Source organism: Diadema antillarum, unplaced genomic scaffold, assembly GCF_040938485.1.
Source record: "Diadema antillarum isolate AM-2024a unplaced genomic scaffold, OU_Dant_1.0 seq00000486_RagTag, whole genome shotgun sequence".
Lineage (NCBI taxonomy): Eukaryota > Metazoa > Echinodermata > Echinoidea > Diadematoida > Diadematidae > Diadema > Diadema antillarum.
Genome location: NW_027271449.1, coordinates 1,282,580 through 1,302,048, shown reverse-complemented (window position 1 = coordinate 1,302,048; position 19,469 = coordinate 1,282,580). Strand labels below are relative to the sequence as shown.

Below are 19,469 nucleotides of genomic sequence, written 5' to 3'. Positions count from 1 at the left end.
AAAATGTCCCCTCCATTTTTGAAAATGTAGCGCCAGCCGTGAAAAAGTTTGCTTATCAACTGAAAAACACAGTTGCCAAGAAAAAAACCTAAGATTATCATGATAAACATAGTTTTTCACTCGATATATAGTGTTTTTCTAAAAAATCTCTCAAAAGCTGAAATGACCATGATTATCGTTAGGTTAGGGAAAATTCTGTTTATGGAGCAAAAAAAAACTTAGTTTATCAAGTAACTCTGTTTATAAAGCGATAAACTCATTAGTTTATCTAGCACACTACTAGGTTTATCAAGAAACTCTGTCCATATTAAGTGCAAAACTACGCTTGTCAAGTGAAAAGCTATATCTATTGTGATAAACTTTGTTTTTCACTTGATAAACAGAGTATCTCTCGAAAAACTGAGTTTACCGACTGATAGGCCTATTCAAACACATTTTACTGGCAATAAACTCAGTATCGGAATTCTGTTTATAAAGCTATAACTTCATTAGTTTATCTAACACAAAAGTGGGTTTATCAAGAAACTCCGTTCATATCAAGCGGGAAAAAAAATCTGCTTATCACGTGAAAAGCTATGTTTATCGTGATAAACTTTGTTTTTCATTCAATAAACAGAGTTTCTCTCGAAAACTGAGTTTATCGACTGATAGGCCTATTCAAACACATTGAAATCGGCTATAAACTCAGTTTCGAAATTATTAGGCAAATGGCGCTCCATATGCGTGTCGCTAGTTGATTTTCCGCATTCTACACTCATCTCCATGGCCCATACATCGTGTATACTCGTATCAAGCGTCCGGTGCGTATGCGGGGGAGGGGAACACGTTTTATCTTTATTGCTTTGCCACGTACGATACCTGACTGACCTGCCAAGTGCCAACTCAACAACAAGATGCGGGATGAACGGGAAAATGGATTCACGGTCGGATCCGCATTTGCGCAGTTGTCCACCGGTTACGGCAAATATCGTGGTAGTTGTTAATAAGCAGGGTGAACCATATGTCGTCAACAAATCCTGGAGTGGAGACATTCCAACCGGCGTACGACATCGTTGATGATAACGAGCGAGAGCGTCGTTCTTCTTTTCTTCAGGCTTCGTATGACAGTGCGAAGTGCAGTGCAGTGGCCAGTGCGGAGTCTGAACCACCTCCCTGTCTGAACCGAGTGCGGCGCAGCTGTAGTGCATACCGGTAGTTGTAGTTGTGCTGTCGACATCCACGAGCATGGCGCCGGCGGCTTTTGGAAAGGATGCTTACAGGGAAGGGGCCCGGCTGTGTTTCCTTTGCCTGATGTGGTATTTCAGCAGCCTCGGCCAAAATGTGATTAACAAGCATTTATTCAAGGAATTCCCTTACCCAACGACTGTTTCTATGACGCACATGCTTGCCGTGGCCATACTTTTGGAGCCCATTCTAAGACTGTGGAACGTTCCAGCACTAGAAATCATAGACAGAAGACAATTTTACGTATTGGTGCTGCCCCTTGCATTTGGGAAGTTCTTTTCTTCGGTTTCTGCAGAGTTTAGTATATTAAAAGTGTCTGTGTCATTCGCACACACAGGTGAGTTTGTGCATGTTCAGGCAGACATACAACAACAGCCAAGCAAGTGTCACCATTTTCCATAAATCATTAATGATTAAAAACTCACACCAAGTCAAGGTTCAACCTTTGACTGCTTGCAAAAGCATTAAGGTTTTTAACCAAGAGTCTATGATCTACTGCAGCAGGCAGTTGAATTTTGGATGGCACTATGGTCAAATTATGGACAGTAGTAGTTGGGTTAACATTAAACTACTCATGTAGGAGACTAGACGTGCTCGTGTAGATTAGGTTACAGGCCGCAGCTCGTTATTCCAAAGATTCGTTATTCCGAAGGTTCATTGTTCCGAATTTCATTTTCGGATTAACCAATCTTCGGAATAACGAACCTTCGGAATAACGACACAAATTTTCGGAGTAACGAACCCTATTTTATTTTCGGATTAACGAACCTGTAGGTATAGGGAATTTGCGTGTTTCAGATTAACGACCCTTCGGAATAACGAACCTTCGGAATAGCGAACCTTCGGAATAACGAACAGCACCCGTAGATTAGACAGAAAAATCTGATTGTCCGGAGGAGTTTTTTTTTCAATCATTTTTTTACTTTTACGGCCCTCCTCCATAGGCATAAACATATGACAACTTGTCCTACAACAATGTCAGTTCGGGAAACCCACTCACAAGGGGGGCCCCTCCTTATAAGTAACCCGTCCCCCTTATAAGTAACCCCGTCCCCCTTATAAGTAACCCCCGGGGCACCCCTTATAAGGAGTCTCCACGCTTTTTTGCAATGCAACGCGAAAATGAAAGGACTGCGGCAATTCGCTTGATTATGTCCATAAAGCTTCACAAGTTTCCTAGTTACTCACGAAATTTGAGCAAAATCGGTTTGAGGCATCATATCTAAAATCATGGATTTAAATGCGATGTCAAACGACCCATGCGAATGCTGACATGCGAGCCATTACTGGCGTGAGTGTCGCCAGGCGCGGCGGCGCGGCAATGCTTGAGTGCAGACGTGGCGACTGAGTACGTACTCAGTCGCCACGTCTGCACTCAAGCATTGCCGCGCCGCCGCGCCTGGCGACACTCACGCCAGTAATGGCTCGCATGTCAGCATTCGCATGGGTCGTATGACATCGCATTTAAATCCATGATTTTAGATATGATGCCTCAAACCGATTTTGCTCAAATTTCGTGAGTAACTAGGAAACTTGTGAAGCTTTATGGACATAATCAAGCGAATTGCCGCAGTCCTTTCATTTTCGCGTTGCATTGCAAAAAAGCGTGGAGACTCCTTATAAGGGGTGCCCCGGGGGTTACTTATAAGGGGGACGGGGTTACTTATAAGGGGGACGGGTTACTTATAAGGAGGGGCCCCCCTTGTGAGTGGGTTTCCCGAACTGATGTAGGAGGGAATTCCGGACGCCAGACCTAGCTAGGCCCTGTTGCATAAAACCTTTACCGCTGGACTTACCGCTCCTTTCTAGCGGTAAGTCTTCAAATTAGCGGTAAATTTTATAATCCTTGATGCTGATTGGCTGTGACGCCTAATTTTGATGGTAGTTACCATTGAAATTCAACGGTAAGTTTTATGCAACGGGCTTGATATACATTGTATCTCTGACAACAAGATACAGTGGTCGATGCAAGGGGGGCGCACCAGGCGCACACCCCCTTCGATTTTGTTTTCTTTATTTCTAAATAAAAGAAGTACATTGTAAAAAGAAAAAGAAATCAAAGGGGGTTGCACCGGGTTCGTGTGCGCCCCCCTTTTTTTTCTTAAAAAAAAAATAAATTATGCATGATATTGCAAGATGACCAATATAATAAAAAATCTCCCTACATTGGGAGAGGGGACACATCCTTTGTCAGCCAACTGTAGTAGCACCAGAAAATTGCACATGTGACATGGTGTAAGAAAAGCCTTTTTTTTTTTGCTTGCTTTTAAATCAGCTGATGATGCCCAGAAGTGGCACAAGAAAATTCTTGTTATGGCCTTTTTTTTCGTTTTGCTTGTCAACTGATTAAACCTGGAAGCAACACCAGAAAAACATTATGTCGCTGGGGTGACAAAACCTCGTATCTGAAATTTTTGTGAAAATGACCAGATAATCAGTTTAAGTGATCGTCCTGTCCAAATCCTAGCAGTCTTACCCAAAAAATGAAGCCACCACAGCATGTAAAAGGAAAGGCTTTCCCATTTGATACAGTGCTTTGGCTGCCATGTTTTTTTGCTCTCCTGAACATTTGACATTTTGTAGATACATTGTACAAGGTCTTGTTGCCCCAGCGACAATAAACTGCTTTGCACTCCCCACCCCTTTACGGAATTCCTGGGTCCGCCCCTGAGATACAGACTAATCTTTCAGTCAAAGTTTAATGATGTGGATATTAATACAAGTTCATGTACCATCACGCCTTACCAGTAAGCTATTGAACGTATCAGGGGTCTTTCTCACAGTCGCATGCCTGACAAGCTTTTTCTCACACCTTACTCAAAGCAACCACCCAAAACATGGATTTCCAAGGTCCCACAAAAAAGTCATATTTTGAGTTTGTTTTTGTTTTCGTTTTTGTTCTCTCTTTTTTTTTAATAGTTAAGATGAGAATAGACAGCTAAACTGGCATAAAAGTAAATACACGTGTACATACTGTAGTAAGTGTGCTTGAGATTGCACAATTTATATTATGTGTAGCTTGAAAAGGCTAAAGCTCCTATGGACCTTGATACTTGTATGTCCATGGGAGGGGGACATCCCATCCAGTGCTTTCCCTCTGCTTGGTCGCTTTGCTCCCTCGGGCACTACTGATGTGATGTGCTAATAAATCTCATGGTAGCTGCTCTGCTCTGTGTGACCTTGGCATCTAGAGCTGAGTTAACATGACAGGTACAGTGGGACATGGTACAATTTGTAGTGGCAATGGCGTGGCATGGCAATATTCTAGCAATATTGCTACAATGTACAACATTTTGTATGTTAGCAACCCTAAAGAACTTGAGGCTGTTTCTTTTGCCTTTGAGAGGTGGTTCCCTCAATTTCTTCTTTTTTTTTTCTTTTTTTTTTTTGATAGCGACTGTGCCGTATGTTTGGCCATTTCCAAACTTTGTGACTTGGTGCGATTACACAAATTTTGTATTGATTACACTGTACGTTACATAGATACATTGTACGGTATGTTTAGTAACTCCAGGGGGGTGGCTTTCCACCTCCCTGGTAACTCAGACCCACATCATGTACATGTACAGTACTACTGTAAATGTAATTTTGGTGATTTTTGCTTTGTTTATTTTTTAATCTATTTTGACTTATATGTACAATTTACAACTTGCACTCCCCCCCCAAAAAAAAAACCCAAACACAACAACAACAACAACAACCAAAAACTATGATCTATTGCTTCATCCGCACACTGTAATTCTTGTCTCTCCGCTTGGTAAAGGCAGAAGTTACCCGGATGGTAATCATTGTGCACTTTAAAAGGTCACACAGCCATGCAGAGATACACTCAAGCAGCGCATGCATGTAAATGAATGCTGTAGCAGACGACAAGAATTGTGCAACGCCTTCTATGCACATGCCGCACTTGCTACAAAGCACTTCCCCAGTTTTTGTGATTTTTGCAGCAATGCGCAGGTTTTGCAGTTAACGTTGCATATTTTGCCCCATGGACATTGCCTTATGACTCGCTATAGATGATAATGCCAAATTTGAGTCTGAACAAGCAATCAATTTCATGTGAGTGAAACATATTAGATCTGAGATGGAACATTGAATTTTTAGATATTTTGTAGCTGTTATGAGGGTTGTCTCAATAAAAGTGTGTGAGTCCATGTCAGACGTCTGTTCTGACTAGATCCGCTCATAAATCTCACTCAACAAGGCCTACAATGAGAGGTTCATGGAACCACACTTGACATTGGAACATCCCCAGAAGAACGGACCTTTATAACACACTGATGTTGTGTAGCTAGTGCCACAACGTGGCAATTAATGGCAGCCTCTGAATGTAGAATGCTATTTTAGATACGTGTATACACAGCATGCATGGCATGGGGTCCTTACTGTTGGCCAGGACTTTTATCATTTGATGAAAGTCCTGTTCTGTACTTTATAATTAGGAAATTGCAAACCACATTTCACAAAACCTGTGTTATTTGCATTGTGGGTTATACCTTGTGCAAGTTTGCATGCTATCAAAACTGTCAGGTTTTGTGGTTAAGTACTGCACATAATGCCTTTGTCAGTATGACCAGCAGATCCCCAAACAGGTGCAGGAAATAAATGACAGTAACCAGTTACATAATCCACAGGGTGCTTCACTTTTACATAACATCTTTTCTTTTTATCATTTGCCTCTCCGGACAAGCAGGTTTTCAAATTGTTGTAGAACACTTGCCCGAACATGAATTTTACTTGCCCAAAAAGGAAGTCCACATTAAGATCACGTGGAAGTCAAGTCAAACATATAGTGACCGTGCACCTCAAAACGAACATAAAGTCGCACACACTGATCTTGCGTGAGGACTGAAAATAAGTGAAATAGGTCAACCTAGCCGAACTTGACTTTTTCATATTTTCTGAAAGAGTAGGTCCTCTTTTACATGATGCTAAAATTTGGTATCATAAAACGGGCAGGAAAGTGTGTTTTTTAAGCTGTTTATCTCGAACATTTTTGGTAGAATAGTGTGATATCTTTAGAATCCCTTTTTCATTTCTGAAAAACCTTGTCCACACTCTTCACTTTCCACTCTTTATAACTTTTGAAAGGATAGGGCTACTGTTTTGAAAGTTGGCATTAATTATGGACAGAATGTGTTAATGAGGCATGCCGAATTTCAGTTTAATCTGATAATCCCTTCATTGTTGTTACTCTGGTGGTTTACTTCCTGTTTTTTGTCCCATTCATCGTACAGCCAGCACGGTTTGGTAAATATTAAGCGCTTGAATAGACACTGTACTTCAGAGCCTCTTTTCTCAGTTCCCACTTTTCCTGAGTTTGTGCTTTCTTTCCAATATTTAGATAGGTTAGGAGAGTCCATTTGATTTGAGTTATACATCATTTTAAAGCTTAAAGTCTGTTCTTTCAGAATATGTTCTTAACTAAAAATTCATGTCTGGCGACTTTTTGTTTGTTTTGAGGTGCAGGGTCACATATAGTGTAATCATTTGAATAAACAGCGTGTTTTTGGTTGGTTTGTACGCTCAACCACATTGGAGTATTAAACAAACTTGGTTCAATTGAGTCTTAGTGTTGCATTGCATTGTGACTTCTTCATGTACAGTGCAAGTATTACAATGTATACATGTATGTGCTAAATGAAATTAAGTGTGTTGCATTTCTTAACAGTCATTATCTTTGGGCTTCACAGTAGTTGCCTTAATGAGTGTGAAGGGGGAAAGAGGGAAAAAAGTTTGCTTCAAAACTTGTTGCTTGCCCAATTTGAGCAAACATTTTTTTTTTTTTTTGTCTTTGTTCCAAAACAATTGCCTGACTTTGATTTTCGCTTGCTCCTGGCAATCGGGTGGCATACGGGTGTATGTTCATCAAATTGTGTTTTGTCAAGGTTGTTGTTTAAGCTATAAATACCTGGTATGCTTACAATCTAAATCTCCCCACCCCATGAAGCATGTAATGTAGCAGGTTTATCTGGATGCACGCAGGTGTTATAGAAGGTGCTAAACTAGGGTACTCAATACTAGAGTTATACTTTCAACATAGAGTAGTTTGATGTCATACAAATGTGAGCAAAATGTTTTGGTATGTCATGCAAAAGTGATGTTCAGGCAGTGATCTCTAACGTAAATTCAGCTAATTTCGAGGATAAGCTCTTGCCCCCCTGAACTGCGACGTGCGTCCACACGGCGAAGCGGGATATCCATGAAGGTGTAGCTCATCATCGATTTACCCTATAACTGTACCTGCATTGGACACGGCAATAATGGTGAATTTTGCTGCTAGGTTGTATCTGTCTATGGAATTACCCAACTACCCACCCCCGTGCCCCCATCCTACGTTGTATACCCAGTGTGTAACCCTAGACAATTACAAGATACAATGTATGGCTTGCTGTGTTAAAATTGTATTTTTGTTTCCTTTTCTTTTCTTTATGCAGTCAAAGCAACAATGCCTATATTCACAGTCGTATTATCAAGAATTGTGCTTGGGGAGAAACAAACCAGAAAGGTGAGCAGGGGTCGCACTTAACTTTTTTTTTAACTAGCCAGGTGGACTACTTAGAATCAATTTTGACACTGAAGCAATATTTTGGCTAGCCAGACGGACTAGTTACTTCAGAATTTTATGATTTGTAGCTAGTCCGACATGATTTTGGGTGGCCAATGGCCAGCGGACCATCGCCAATTTCGAACCCTGGTGAGAGCTATGTCTTTGATTATCAAAATGCTAATATTGGACATTCTGACCCATATTCGCAAAGGTGTTTGAATTTAGTCCATGGTTTCCATTTCTGTAAATTTCTTCTGCATAAATGCAAGGGACACCAATAGACATCCAATGATAACTCACGCATTGATACTAGCGTGTGTAAGATGTTGATACGCCTTTTTCACACATGTTTTAGTCCATGGACAAAATTTAGACCGTGGCTTTGACTTTAAAGGGATTATATAGTTTTGGTTGAGAAATAACTTCAGGTTTCGAACATTTTTTTTGGTGAGATAATGAGAAACCTCTTATGAAATATGAAAGAGCATGTAATTCTATGAGGAATTCAATGTTTATTTGATGAAAATTGGTTTTGAAATGGCTAAGATATCCAAAAAAGAGCGATTTTGATAAAGTGTGGGACCCACACTTTATTACAATCGTTTTGTTTTACTTTGTTTTTTTGATGTTTCAGTCATTCCAAACCCAATTTTCATCAAATAAACTTTGAACTCCTCTTAAAATGGTATGCTCTGTACTACATGTATATCATAAGTGTTTTCTTGGTATCTCGCTAAAAGTTAAAAGCCCAATTCTCATCTCCACCAATACTGTACCATCCCTTTAAACCACCTTCGTGAATATAGGCCAAAGTGTTTTCTCTCTCTTTATACTCACAGGGCTGACATATTTCATTGCTCACTCATTATCAGTTGTGCCACTTCTACATTGGATTTGGCTTGGGTGCAATGTACTGTGTACAAATCTTATCTGGGTATACATGTAAGTGCACGTCTGCCCAAGATGCATGATAAGTTTGTAGGTTTCCTCTTCCTGGCTCGATAAAATGAGCCAAGTATACAATACTGTATAAGAATGATGTGCTGTACTTTATGCTTTATAAAAAGCCATTAAGATAAGAGTTGAGATTAATTAAAAAAAAAAAACTTTCATGGAGAGCTGCACATTACACTTTTATAATGATGACAGAAGAAGTAGGAGTAGGAAAGAAAGGGCTTAAGTAGGAAGGAAGCACTTTAGACGAAGAGAAATTTAGAAAGAATGCTGGTGATCTTGAGACCATGGTACTAGACTGAAATAGAGAGTTTGTAAAGTATAATCAGTTGTTGAATCTTCTGGTGCTAATGTTGTTGATGGATGATTTGTGAAGGGAATGCGAGAACATAGGTTGAGGAAGAGATCAAGTGGGGAGGGGGGGGGTTAATTTCATGCATTTTGACAGATTTGTCTACAGCTATTGGATACATTCAACTGTATTGCAGATAATTGATGCAAAGTGGCAAAACGTGCAGGCACAAGTAGTCAGTACACAAATGACGCACAGGTCTGAGTACATCAGTCGGAATTGTGTGCATAAGGTAACTATGGAGTGCTTAACCCACGAGGCGAAGCCAAGTGAGTTTAGGCTAGCATGGTTACCGCAGTCACGCTATTCCGACTGATGCACGAAAAGACATGGACGTCATCTGTGTTATAGAATGGGGACAATTTTCTTGCCAAAAAACAATTTTTCGGTCATGTTACGCAATGGCAAATTTACTAGATGTGTTTCCTTTTGGCTTGCCATAGAGAGCACAAAAATCATACATCCAGTATACAAATAATGACTGCTATGAGGGGCACAGTTAAAATTATGGGCCCAAGGTGATGTGAAAACCGTAACTATGCCCGAAGCGAAGCTGAGGGCATGGTTACGGTTTTCACATCACCGAGGGCCTACATAATTTTAACTGTACCCCGACTATCAAGCAGTCATTATTTGTTTTATATACCGAAAGTATAGATTCCGAAATATAGATACCGAAAATATAGATTATAGTCTCTTTTACAGCACTCGTAATCAATGCTGATCGACAGCGCGGCGGTCATATCATTGGTGCGTACAGTGATGTGTACAGTGTACGTTACGTGTACTACTATGGGGTTGCGATTGTCTCCAAACCAGTCCGCTAGTCTCTTTTACAGCACGCTGATTGAATGCGCAGCGGTCGTATCATTGGTGCGTACATATGAGCGATCTACGTGTACGGGGTCGCGACTGTCTCTAAAACCTATTTACTAACTGTGCCCGGGCCCCGGTCACAGTAACTAAAAAATAGGGCACAGTTATTTTCATGACTCCCCTTTTAACCAATCAGATGAGAGGATTCTAGAAATGAGGTATATAATAATTACTGAATGTATGGCAAAAGTACTGGATGCATGATTTTTCAGGCAATAGGCATCTCATACCGAGTGCACATACGCTTGCTTAGTGCGCGAACCTTTGTTTCAAGTGCACATAATCTTGCTACAAGTGTGTGATAACATCTTTACCACTGTGAGGCAGCGTGTGGCCAGTAGAAAATCCTCACATAGTACTCGACCAATGAGATCACAGGATTCTCGCTACCCATTTTATAACACATACTGGTCAAATATGAGTACTATTCATATTTATTTTATGATTTGATACAGGTACCTGTAGGTTTCAACATGAAGGTGTGTAACATGATATGCCATTTGTTATATTCAAAGTATAAGGTTTAGAATTAAAAAGACATACCACAAATGTAGTTCAGCATATTTTAATGACTTGATAGTTACCTGAGAAATTTTGAGAAGTACGGTATGTATCTGAAAAGGTACCGTATTGCAGGTTGCAGTGTTTTTGTTTGTTAAGGGTGTGTCTGCTGAAATTTCAATGGCCTATTTTATCTGAGTGGATATGATGTCATTAGTAAGTTGTATTTTTATGCCTCCGCCACGAAGTGGTGCCGGAGGCATTATGTTTTCGGGTTGTCCGTCCGTCCGTCCGTACGTCCGTACGTACGTCCGTACGTATGTCCGTATGTACGTCCGTCCGCTTTCGTTTACGCGATAACTTGAGTAATATTTACTGGAATTTTACCAAACTTGGTCCAAGTATGAAGTATGATGGGGCAATGATTTGATTAGATTTTGGGTGAAATCGGCTGAAGGTCAAAGGTCAAAGGTCAAGGTCAAATCATGAAATTGTATCCGTTTACGCGATAACTCAAGACTGGATGGAGCAAATTTCACCAAACTTTGTTGGAGGATGATGTATGATAAGAAAATTACTTGATTAGTTTTTCAGTGAAATCGGACAGAGGTCAAAGGTCAAAGATCAAGGTCAAATCCTAAAATTTATCTGTTTACGTGATAACTCAAAACTGGATGAAGCAGCTTTCACCAAACTTGGTCCAAGGATGATGTATGATGGGACAATTAGTTGAGTAGAATTTAGTGACATTGACAAGAGGTCAAAGGTCAAAAGGTCAAGGTCAAATGCTAAAAATGTTGCTATTTCCCCCATATCTATGCAATGCCCGCAGTTATTTTCTTGAAACTTAATGTAGACATGTACTACTGCGTAAAGATTCTCCAGAGAGAGTTTCATGTCACAAGGTCAAAGGTCAAAGGTTAGGTAAAAATGTTGCAATATCACTTTTCTCGCAAATGGTTCAATGTATCTTCATGGAACTTGGTGGATATGCATGTACTGACTGGCAGGGATTATCTAGGGAATTTAGGGGTCATGGGTCAATAGTCAGGGGGGTCAAAGGTCAAGGTCAACTCCTTAAAATGTTACTATTTCCCTCATATACTAGTATATGCAATGATAGCATTATTAGTTTTAAAGTTTAATATATATATGTACATGTATTACTTAATAGAGATTCTCTTGGAAATTTCCAGCCAGAAGGTCAAAGGTCAAAGGTTAAGGGTCAAAGGTCAGGTTTATATGAAAAAAAAGAAGATATATTTTGTACTGTAATTACACTCTTTCTTCATACCTTGAAACTTATACTCAATGCATAAACTTATAATAAGGTCGGTCAGAAGTCAAGTAAAAATTTTCAATTCCCCTAATATGTGTACCTGCACTCTTTAATAGACAATTATAGCAAACCCAGTTCGTGGAAAGTGAATATTCAAGATATTTCTGACAAGCCTGTTATTTCGATATTTTGCCAGTTATGTGAAACTGTCATCACACATTGTGAAGACATTGTACTATACACCTATTGGGAGAATCATGCATTATGGCGGAGGCATCAGTCGCCGTCGCGACATTTCTAGTTTTTCTTTTTGAGGATGCTTTCATATTATTCCCAGATCACACATTGGATTAATAGTTTTCCATGGTTCCATTTGACCGAAGTAGCACAAAGAAAATTTTTCGTACACTTCTGTTTCAATGCAAAGCAAATAGCATTTAAGAGTTCAAAATCATTTGTGTGGGAATTCCTTCTCACAGAAAATCAGTTGTGTGTGAATTCCTTCTCACAGAAAATCAGCAAACCATGGAAAGATGAATGAGCTAATGTAAACTAAAATCTTGTATTGCAATCACATAAAGCACGCACATTCTAAAATAGTCCAGCTATTGTGCATTTACAGTGTCAAAGGAAAAGACAAAGTGCAGTCAACAAAATTTTGTACATCTGTATCTTCATTGTATTTTATGTGCTTGTATACAGGGAATAATTTTCCTGGTATGACATCACAGTTTGCTGTTTATATTTCATACCCCTGCTTCACAAACTATCTTTTGTGTAGGAAGTTTTCTTCTGTAGAAGTGTACAGGATACCATTTGAAATATTATTCATTAGCTGAACTTGGTAAACAAATATAAATAATAATAATAAATAATAAATAATTCATGCTGGAACATAATGATTTGTGGTGGTAATTGTAATTGTACAGCAAGAGGGCCTTTGACAAATGTCAACTGTAGGTAGACTTTGGCTACAATATGATGTACACATACGTGGCTAGCTATTGTTAAGGGTCTACATTTTGTACCCCTTTCAGTTGAAAAAGTTGAAAGCCTCTTTCTGACATTCTGTGAATATCCCCCCCCCCCCTTCATTCTGTATCATATACTGTATACGCTGAATATTTTGCGAGGTTTTTATTTTCGCGAATTTTGCGAGTCAGGTGCTATTCGCGAAATTAAAGACACGCGAAAATAATGACTCTGATCCCGATGTGAATGTGACGTACACTTGTACACTTCTCCGTTGTACACTTCTCCGTTAAGTACAGGACTCCACGATTGCGAATTTAAGCACTCGCGAAATCGTCGGGAAGTCCCGATTCGCAAAAATTTAGACTCGCGAAATATATGGTGTATACAGTAATCTCATTTGATGAAGAAGTGTATATATGATTGTTATAGTTTTTGGTTTCATTCATTACCAGAAATGTTACCATGTTTTGTTTTTGTTTGCTTGTTTTTGTTACCCACCCTGTGTTGGTCTCAGATCTACCTGTCGTTATTTCCCATCATCCTTGGTGTGATGATTGCCACTCTGACGGAGCTCTCCTTCGACACGTTCGGTCTCATGGCGGCCTTAGCGTCTACGATAACTTTTGCCCTGCAGAATGTGTATTCCAAGAAGGTGAGCATAATGTATTACTACATACAGTCATACAGTACCAGGAGAAAAGGGGTGAAAGGTCAACCTGTAGTGCAGTCAGGAAAAATGATTTCATGGATTGACTGATATTCACGAAATTATCAACATTTAAATGTGTTCATTGGATCCAAGTTTAGCCAAGTTCTCTCCTTTGTTAAAAGAGTTAAAAGGATGGTATATAGTATTGGTTGAGGTGAGCATTCAGCTTTTAATGTTTGGTGAGATGTTTAGAAACCACTCTGTAAAATGTTTAAGAGCATAGGGGATTTGAAAGTTTATTTGATGAAAATTGGTTTTGAAATGACTGAGATATCCAAAAACAAGGTAAAACAAAGAGATCCTAATAAAATTTGTGGCATGGCGCATTTCATTAGGGTAGCTTTTTTTGATATCAGCCATTTCAGGACCAACTTTATCATTCAAATAATAATGATTCAAATAAAGTGTGATTTCCTTGTAAGAATTCTATGTTCTCATTATCTCACAAACACACACACACACACACACACATAAAGTTGAAAACCTGCAGCCCCAATTAAACCACAGTTGTACCATCCCTTTATACTTCCTGCCAATTTTATTGCAGTGGTCCTGATTGCAATTTTTAACCATAATTTGCAGATTGTCTTACGAGTCGTGATATGCCAATGAATCATGCATGATTCTTTTGCATATCACTGTACAGCTGTTATGTATGGTATGTATATGGTATATATGGTATGGTATATGTGCCATATACAGTTTCTGAATATGGCATATATACAGTAACTGATTGAATGGGCTGAATTGATCAGGGAGTGGGGATGATGGACATTTGATTCTGCACACCACTTCTGATGAAGATCTAGGGCTCTTTTTGTTACAGCTCCACCAGGAACCTGGCCCTTGAAGTAGAGAGAGTGTGTGGTTTAAACGTTCTCAGAGGTAATGATCTACCTCTTGTGGAATTGTGCAGGTATGGATAGTGCCACCAGTGTACAAATCCATACAAACTGGTGTAGCTAGCCCCAAAGTTACTGTACGTTAGGATACAGAGTGAAGGTAGACAGAGGCATACTACAAAAGTGTACATTTTGTATTGTAATCTGGCTTTTAATAATGCTAGTGGTGTACAATGCTTTAATCTTCATTGTAATCGACATCCAATTCATTCAGGAATAAAACTGAAGTGCTGCTTTCTGCGACCACACCCTACAAATAGATCCTGTGTTCACTCCACAGCTGTAATGATTGTTCTCTGACCTTGCAGTGTTCAGGCTAAAAGGGCTACTATTGTTATAAAAACGAAAAAAAAAAAACGCAAGTATTTGCCATACTCTTACTGTAGGCATCTGGCTTGTATCTTTAACAGCATGTGTCCTTATTATAATCTAGGATTGTGCAGTCTTTACATGTCAGAAGGTAATTCACAAGATGTCAACTACATGGTTACAAAGAGTTCCATTTCACAGATCTGAATCATTCAGGACACAATAGTTGCGAAATGTTGGGTTGGAGTCATCTCCTACGACCATGATTCAACTTAATCAGACCTTCTCACCTGCCAGTATTTACAAGTGATGTCTATTACCTACAACAGGGCTCAACGTTCAACTTTTTTCACTGTGGCCCTTTACAGAGCCACTAAAATCTTTGCATTTAAGATTTGGGTGGCCCAAAGAAGAAATAAAGAATATATAGTAACAGGACTTGAGGAAGTGAGGTATCACTGGAAAGGTCTATTTTGCATTTAAAATGATAATGTACTTGAAATGTTTAAAGATGATATTTAACCCATTTTGCGATCAATCTCTTTCAAGTGTTTAACAGCTTATGGCCATGCAAATTGATATTAAAATTGATAAATATCGCTTGCACAAAACTCCAGAAGATATTAAAGAGAGTTTCAATTTGCAATCAATTGATTATGTAACCACAGTGGTCATTCCAATGACTGTCGAATGGTGTGTTAGGTAATTGTACATGCACAAAGTGTGATAATTTGTTACCTCCGCCAAGGGCGGAGTTTATGTTTTCATCGCCGTTGGTTTGTTGATTGGTTTATTTGTCTTTGTACAAAATAACTCAGAAAATTGTGAACAGATGTGGATGAAACTTACAGGAAAGGTTAAAGAATGACACAAGGAACAGATATTTAACTATTTTTAGTGGTGCTGGAATTTTGTGGATTTATGAAGGATTTTTGATATTTTGGCAGGTACAATCTGTACATGTAGGGTCATTGAAATTTGGAGTTTAATTTTAAGGTTTTCATACAAGTTGTTGTACACACACTAAAGTGTGTGGTCTAGTTTCTGCTAGGGCGAGGCACACCACACAGCTAGAAGTTGATGACGTAACAAAAGGCTTCTACTGTAAATATCACTATTTTCGCATGATTAATTTTTCACGCTAAGAGGCACAAAAACGTAATCGCTGGTTGTTGGATTTGCATTGCGCAATAATCAACCCATTGAATTCACAATGTGCAGAGAAAGTTGTGAAGATGTTTTTGCAGGTTTTAGAATTCGTGCTAGCCAGACACACATTGGAAAATCCGGTGACTTCAGCAAGCATGCGTATGGGTGAAAATCACTGATCTCTATGGAAGAACAAGATCAGTGGTGGAAATGAGTTGCTTGGCAGAGGTCTGAGCTCTCAAAGTGCTTCTCTAGCTTATAACATAAGTCTGATTTTGCTGAAGCGCAGTTGATTTACAGTTCTGTTCTCATCAGGGAGGTGGAAAACAATTTATGTGTGTTTGGGTGTGTGTTGGTGCATGTGTTTACGTAGTATGGGATATGCTGTCTTTATTGAGAGCAATTCATCTCTCTTTATTGCAGTTGTAATCAAATAATCACCATGAAGGCTTAGTGTACTATTGGCAATTACTGCAATTTGCCAATATGTAGTGTTGTTTGTCAAGTAAACTCTGAGTTTGCCACACCTGTTACCGAATCAATAACTTGTAATATGCTGTTACATGCTATTAAATACTTTGTGATTTTGATTAGTTTAGGGTGAAACGTGACACGTGCCATTGTGTTTGCATGCACATCTGGGGAGAAAATACTTATGCTGGTGGTTTTATGGGAAATTTGAAAGACCAAGATTGCATCTATCCCCCCCCCCCCCCCCCCCATGCCTCCAATGTCGGCTGACTAAACTCTCTAGTGACTGTTAGAAATGGGTTTTTTGTGCCACGTCTCATGTCTCACTTCTCAAGTCTCACATGTGCATGTCTGTGTGTGTTGTGTGTGCTAGAAATGTGTTTTTGTATCAAGTCTCACATGTGTTTGTTTGTTCGTTTGTCTGTTTGCGCATGTTTGTGTGTGTGTGTGTGTGTGTGTGTGTATTTTACAGTTAGAATGGCTGTGCCGAAGCGTGCACATGTTGATATCTCTCATCATCATTATTCTTTAATTAAGTCAATCTTTAGATGCATTGCATTTTGTTTTATTGAAACTGGAGGGTCACAAGAGATGGCCTCTCTCTTTTTCAGAGCCACCTAGGCAATCAATTTTTGCCTTCACCAAAGAAGGTGCTCAGCATTTAAAGTATCTGTATACATTTGAGAAAGTGCACTTGGTAGTGTGATATGCCTAGCAGGGTTTTACAAGAATGTTTTTTCATACCATGATAGCAAGAAACATTTCAAAAGATTCTGAAGAACCTAGCCTAATGTGTAATTGCCCGGCCACCCAATTTGATTTCTTTATTAATTAAACCTTTATTTGTCAGTATTGATTCATTCATTTATTTATTCATGTACAATGTATTTCTTATTTTATTCATTGGTGGCAGGATATCTTAACACTTTGTAATCCATCATCTAGACTGTAGACTTCTGTAAAAAATATGGGTTATAAATGTTCACTCTTATTCCTCCCCCCCCCCCCCCTTGCTGTACATCCAACAGGCCCTAGCTGACCTAAAGATCCACCATCTACGGCTGCTGCTGATGCTGGGACAGCTTGGTTCACTCATGCTGCTACCCATCTGGGTCTTCCTGGACTTCCGCAGGATCATCGTGGATAGAAAAATGGTGAGGACTGGACCGGCCTAGGACCGGCATGGAGTGCACAACTATTGGGCACCGTCGTAGCTAGGCAGCTAAAGAAGTGGACTAAGGGGGAGGGGGGGGGGGGGGAAGGAAAGGAAATGGCCTGTTCTAAAACATGGGCTGAGATGTAGAGGTCTGGGCTAGCCTAATTTCATGCAGACTTTGCCAGCAAGTGGTGCGCATAACAATAGGTCAGTCCTTCGACTTACTATAAGCAAGTCGAAACAAAGTCAATTTGTTGTGAGTAAAGTGCAATAAATCAAAACATAACAAATCAAGTGTGAATTTGGTACAGTCAGAAAAGGAAAGACCATGCAGAAAAAAAGATATGATAATAAACAGTTCAGCTCTTGGTGTGAAGAGCATTATCTACTGGAACAAATAAAAGGAAGAGACGATTTTGCCATTATGTACAACCTAAGTAATGTATGGTGTTATAGGTCTTGCAAAGTGAGAAGCGGTTTTCTGGTCATTTCCTTTGTTCATGCTAGGATATTGCCTCATAGTATTCTCTTGCCATTAATACTATTCCTAATCACAGCTCCAGACGGTCAGCTGGCCGTACACGTTGACTCTGCTCTCCTCGAGTGGCTTCCTCAACTTCTCGCAGAACATCTTTGCGTTCAGCGTCCTCAACCTGGTCACACCGCTCAGCTACTCCATCGCCAACGCCTCCAAGCGCATCTTCGTCGTCCTCATCTCACTGGTGATGCTACGCAATCCGGTCACTCCCCTCAACGTCATCGGCATGATGACAGCGCTGCTCGGGGTCACATGCTACAATTTGGTAGGTGACCTCTTCAACTAAAATGCATGCTCTGATACCTCCTTAGTCTGCTGCCCCCACCCCTTTTTTTTGACGCGAAAGCCAGAATCGTGTCCTGTAGCGGCACACACAATTACATTTCTTGTGTTCCCGCTTTACCCAATGGTATTTTACTATTGCTATGATACAAACATATGCAATACCAATATTAACAAGAAAAATTTGTTAGAGTTATCTCTTCCACAAATTCCCTACAGAAGAGTAAACATGTGAAATAGTTGAGGTCAAGTAACTTATGTAGGAGCAGGACCAAAAGTATAACTTAAAGATGACTAGAGCTGTGTTTACAAGACATAATCTTTGCCCAATGGCTACAATTATTACATTAATGATATTAAAAGGTGGGAGATTATTTATGTATGGTTTTAAATACTGATGATGTGTATTGTAAAAGTGCTGACAATGAAAATACAGTTATGATAACAGTGGTGAGGGTAATAGCATTATTAGTAGCAGCTGTCAAAGAAGTGGAATAATTATAGTAGAATAACTGAGAAATAGAACCTGAGTGACACTGAGAGTGATAATGATAATCCTTCTGTTATGTTTTTCTTTCAAAGAATTATAAAAAAGGGGTATTTGGGAGATTATGCAGAGTAGAGAAATTGATGTAAGCTCAATTTTGTGAATCTCACCCCCATTCATGTTGTATGATTTCCTGTTGCAGGCCAAGTATGAGCACAACAAGGTGAGCAAGAAAGACTTGCTGCCGATGGTTGCTTCCGACCTCGTTGACGGGCAGATCATGTCGGAGCACGAGAAAATGAACGGGCATGCCAAGGCGTATGATGTATGACGGCAACTGAGAAGGGGTATCAGCATCACCCCGCGGCTTGGACGGAACAGAGACTCGCAGATAATTGATGTGTAGATAACAGTTTTTGTATTTCTTTTCTTTTCTTTTCTTCATTTTTTTTTTTTTTTTTTTTGGATAGAGTCATAAGCCTAGCATGCTCCATTGGAGGCTACATGTGTTTCTTCCCAAAAATGATAACAATTTGTTTACATTCATATCCAGATCTGCATAGTTTTAGTAGGTGAGAGGGTTAAATCATTGAGTTTATTAGGATTGACAAATTATTTTAGATCCATGCAGAGCTCAGGATCACAAAGTAATGTTTGCAACAGTATTGGACATCTTTTCTAGTGGAGGTTGAAATTTAAGTCCATATCTGTGGCAGAGTTTGTAGCTTTATTCAGCTATTTTTACTTACCTGGGC

The 19,469-nt window shown here is 39.6% G+C and overlaps 1 protein-coding gene across 1 annotated transcript; it reads left to right on the top strand.

Moving 5' to 3' along the window:
• Positions 1-863: 863 nt before the first annotated feature.
• LOC139733693 (solute carrier family 35 member E1-like) lies at positions 864-19,109 on the top strand. Its single transcript, XM_071644505.1, has 6 exons — positions 864-1,561; positions 7,662-7,732; positions 13,226-13,363; positions 17,280-17,405; positions 17,965-18,210; positions 18,917-19,109. The coding sequence occupies exons 1-6, from the start codon at positions 1,225-1,227 to the stop codon at positions 19,043-19,045; spliced, it is 1,047 nt and encodes a 348-aa protein (XP_071500606.1). The 5' UTR covers positions 864-1,224; the 3' UTR covers positions 19,046-19,109.
• Positions 19,110-19,469: the final 360 nt, after the last annotated feature.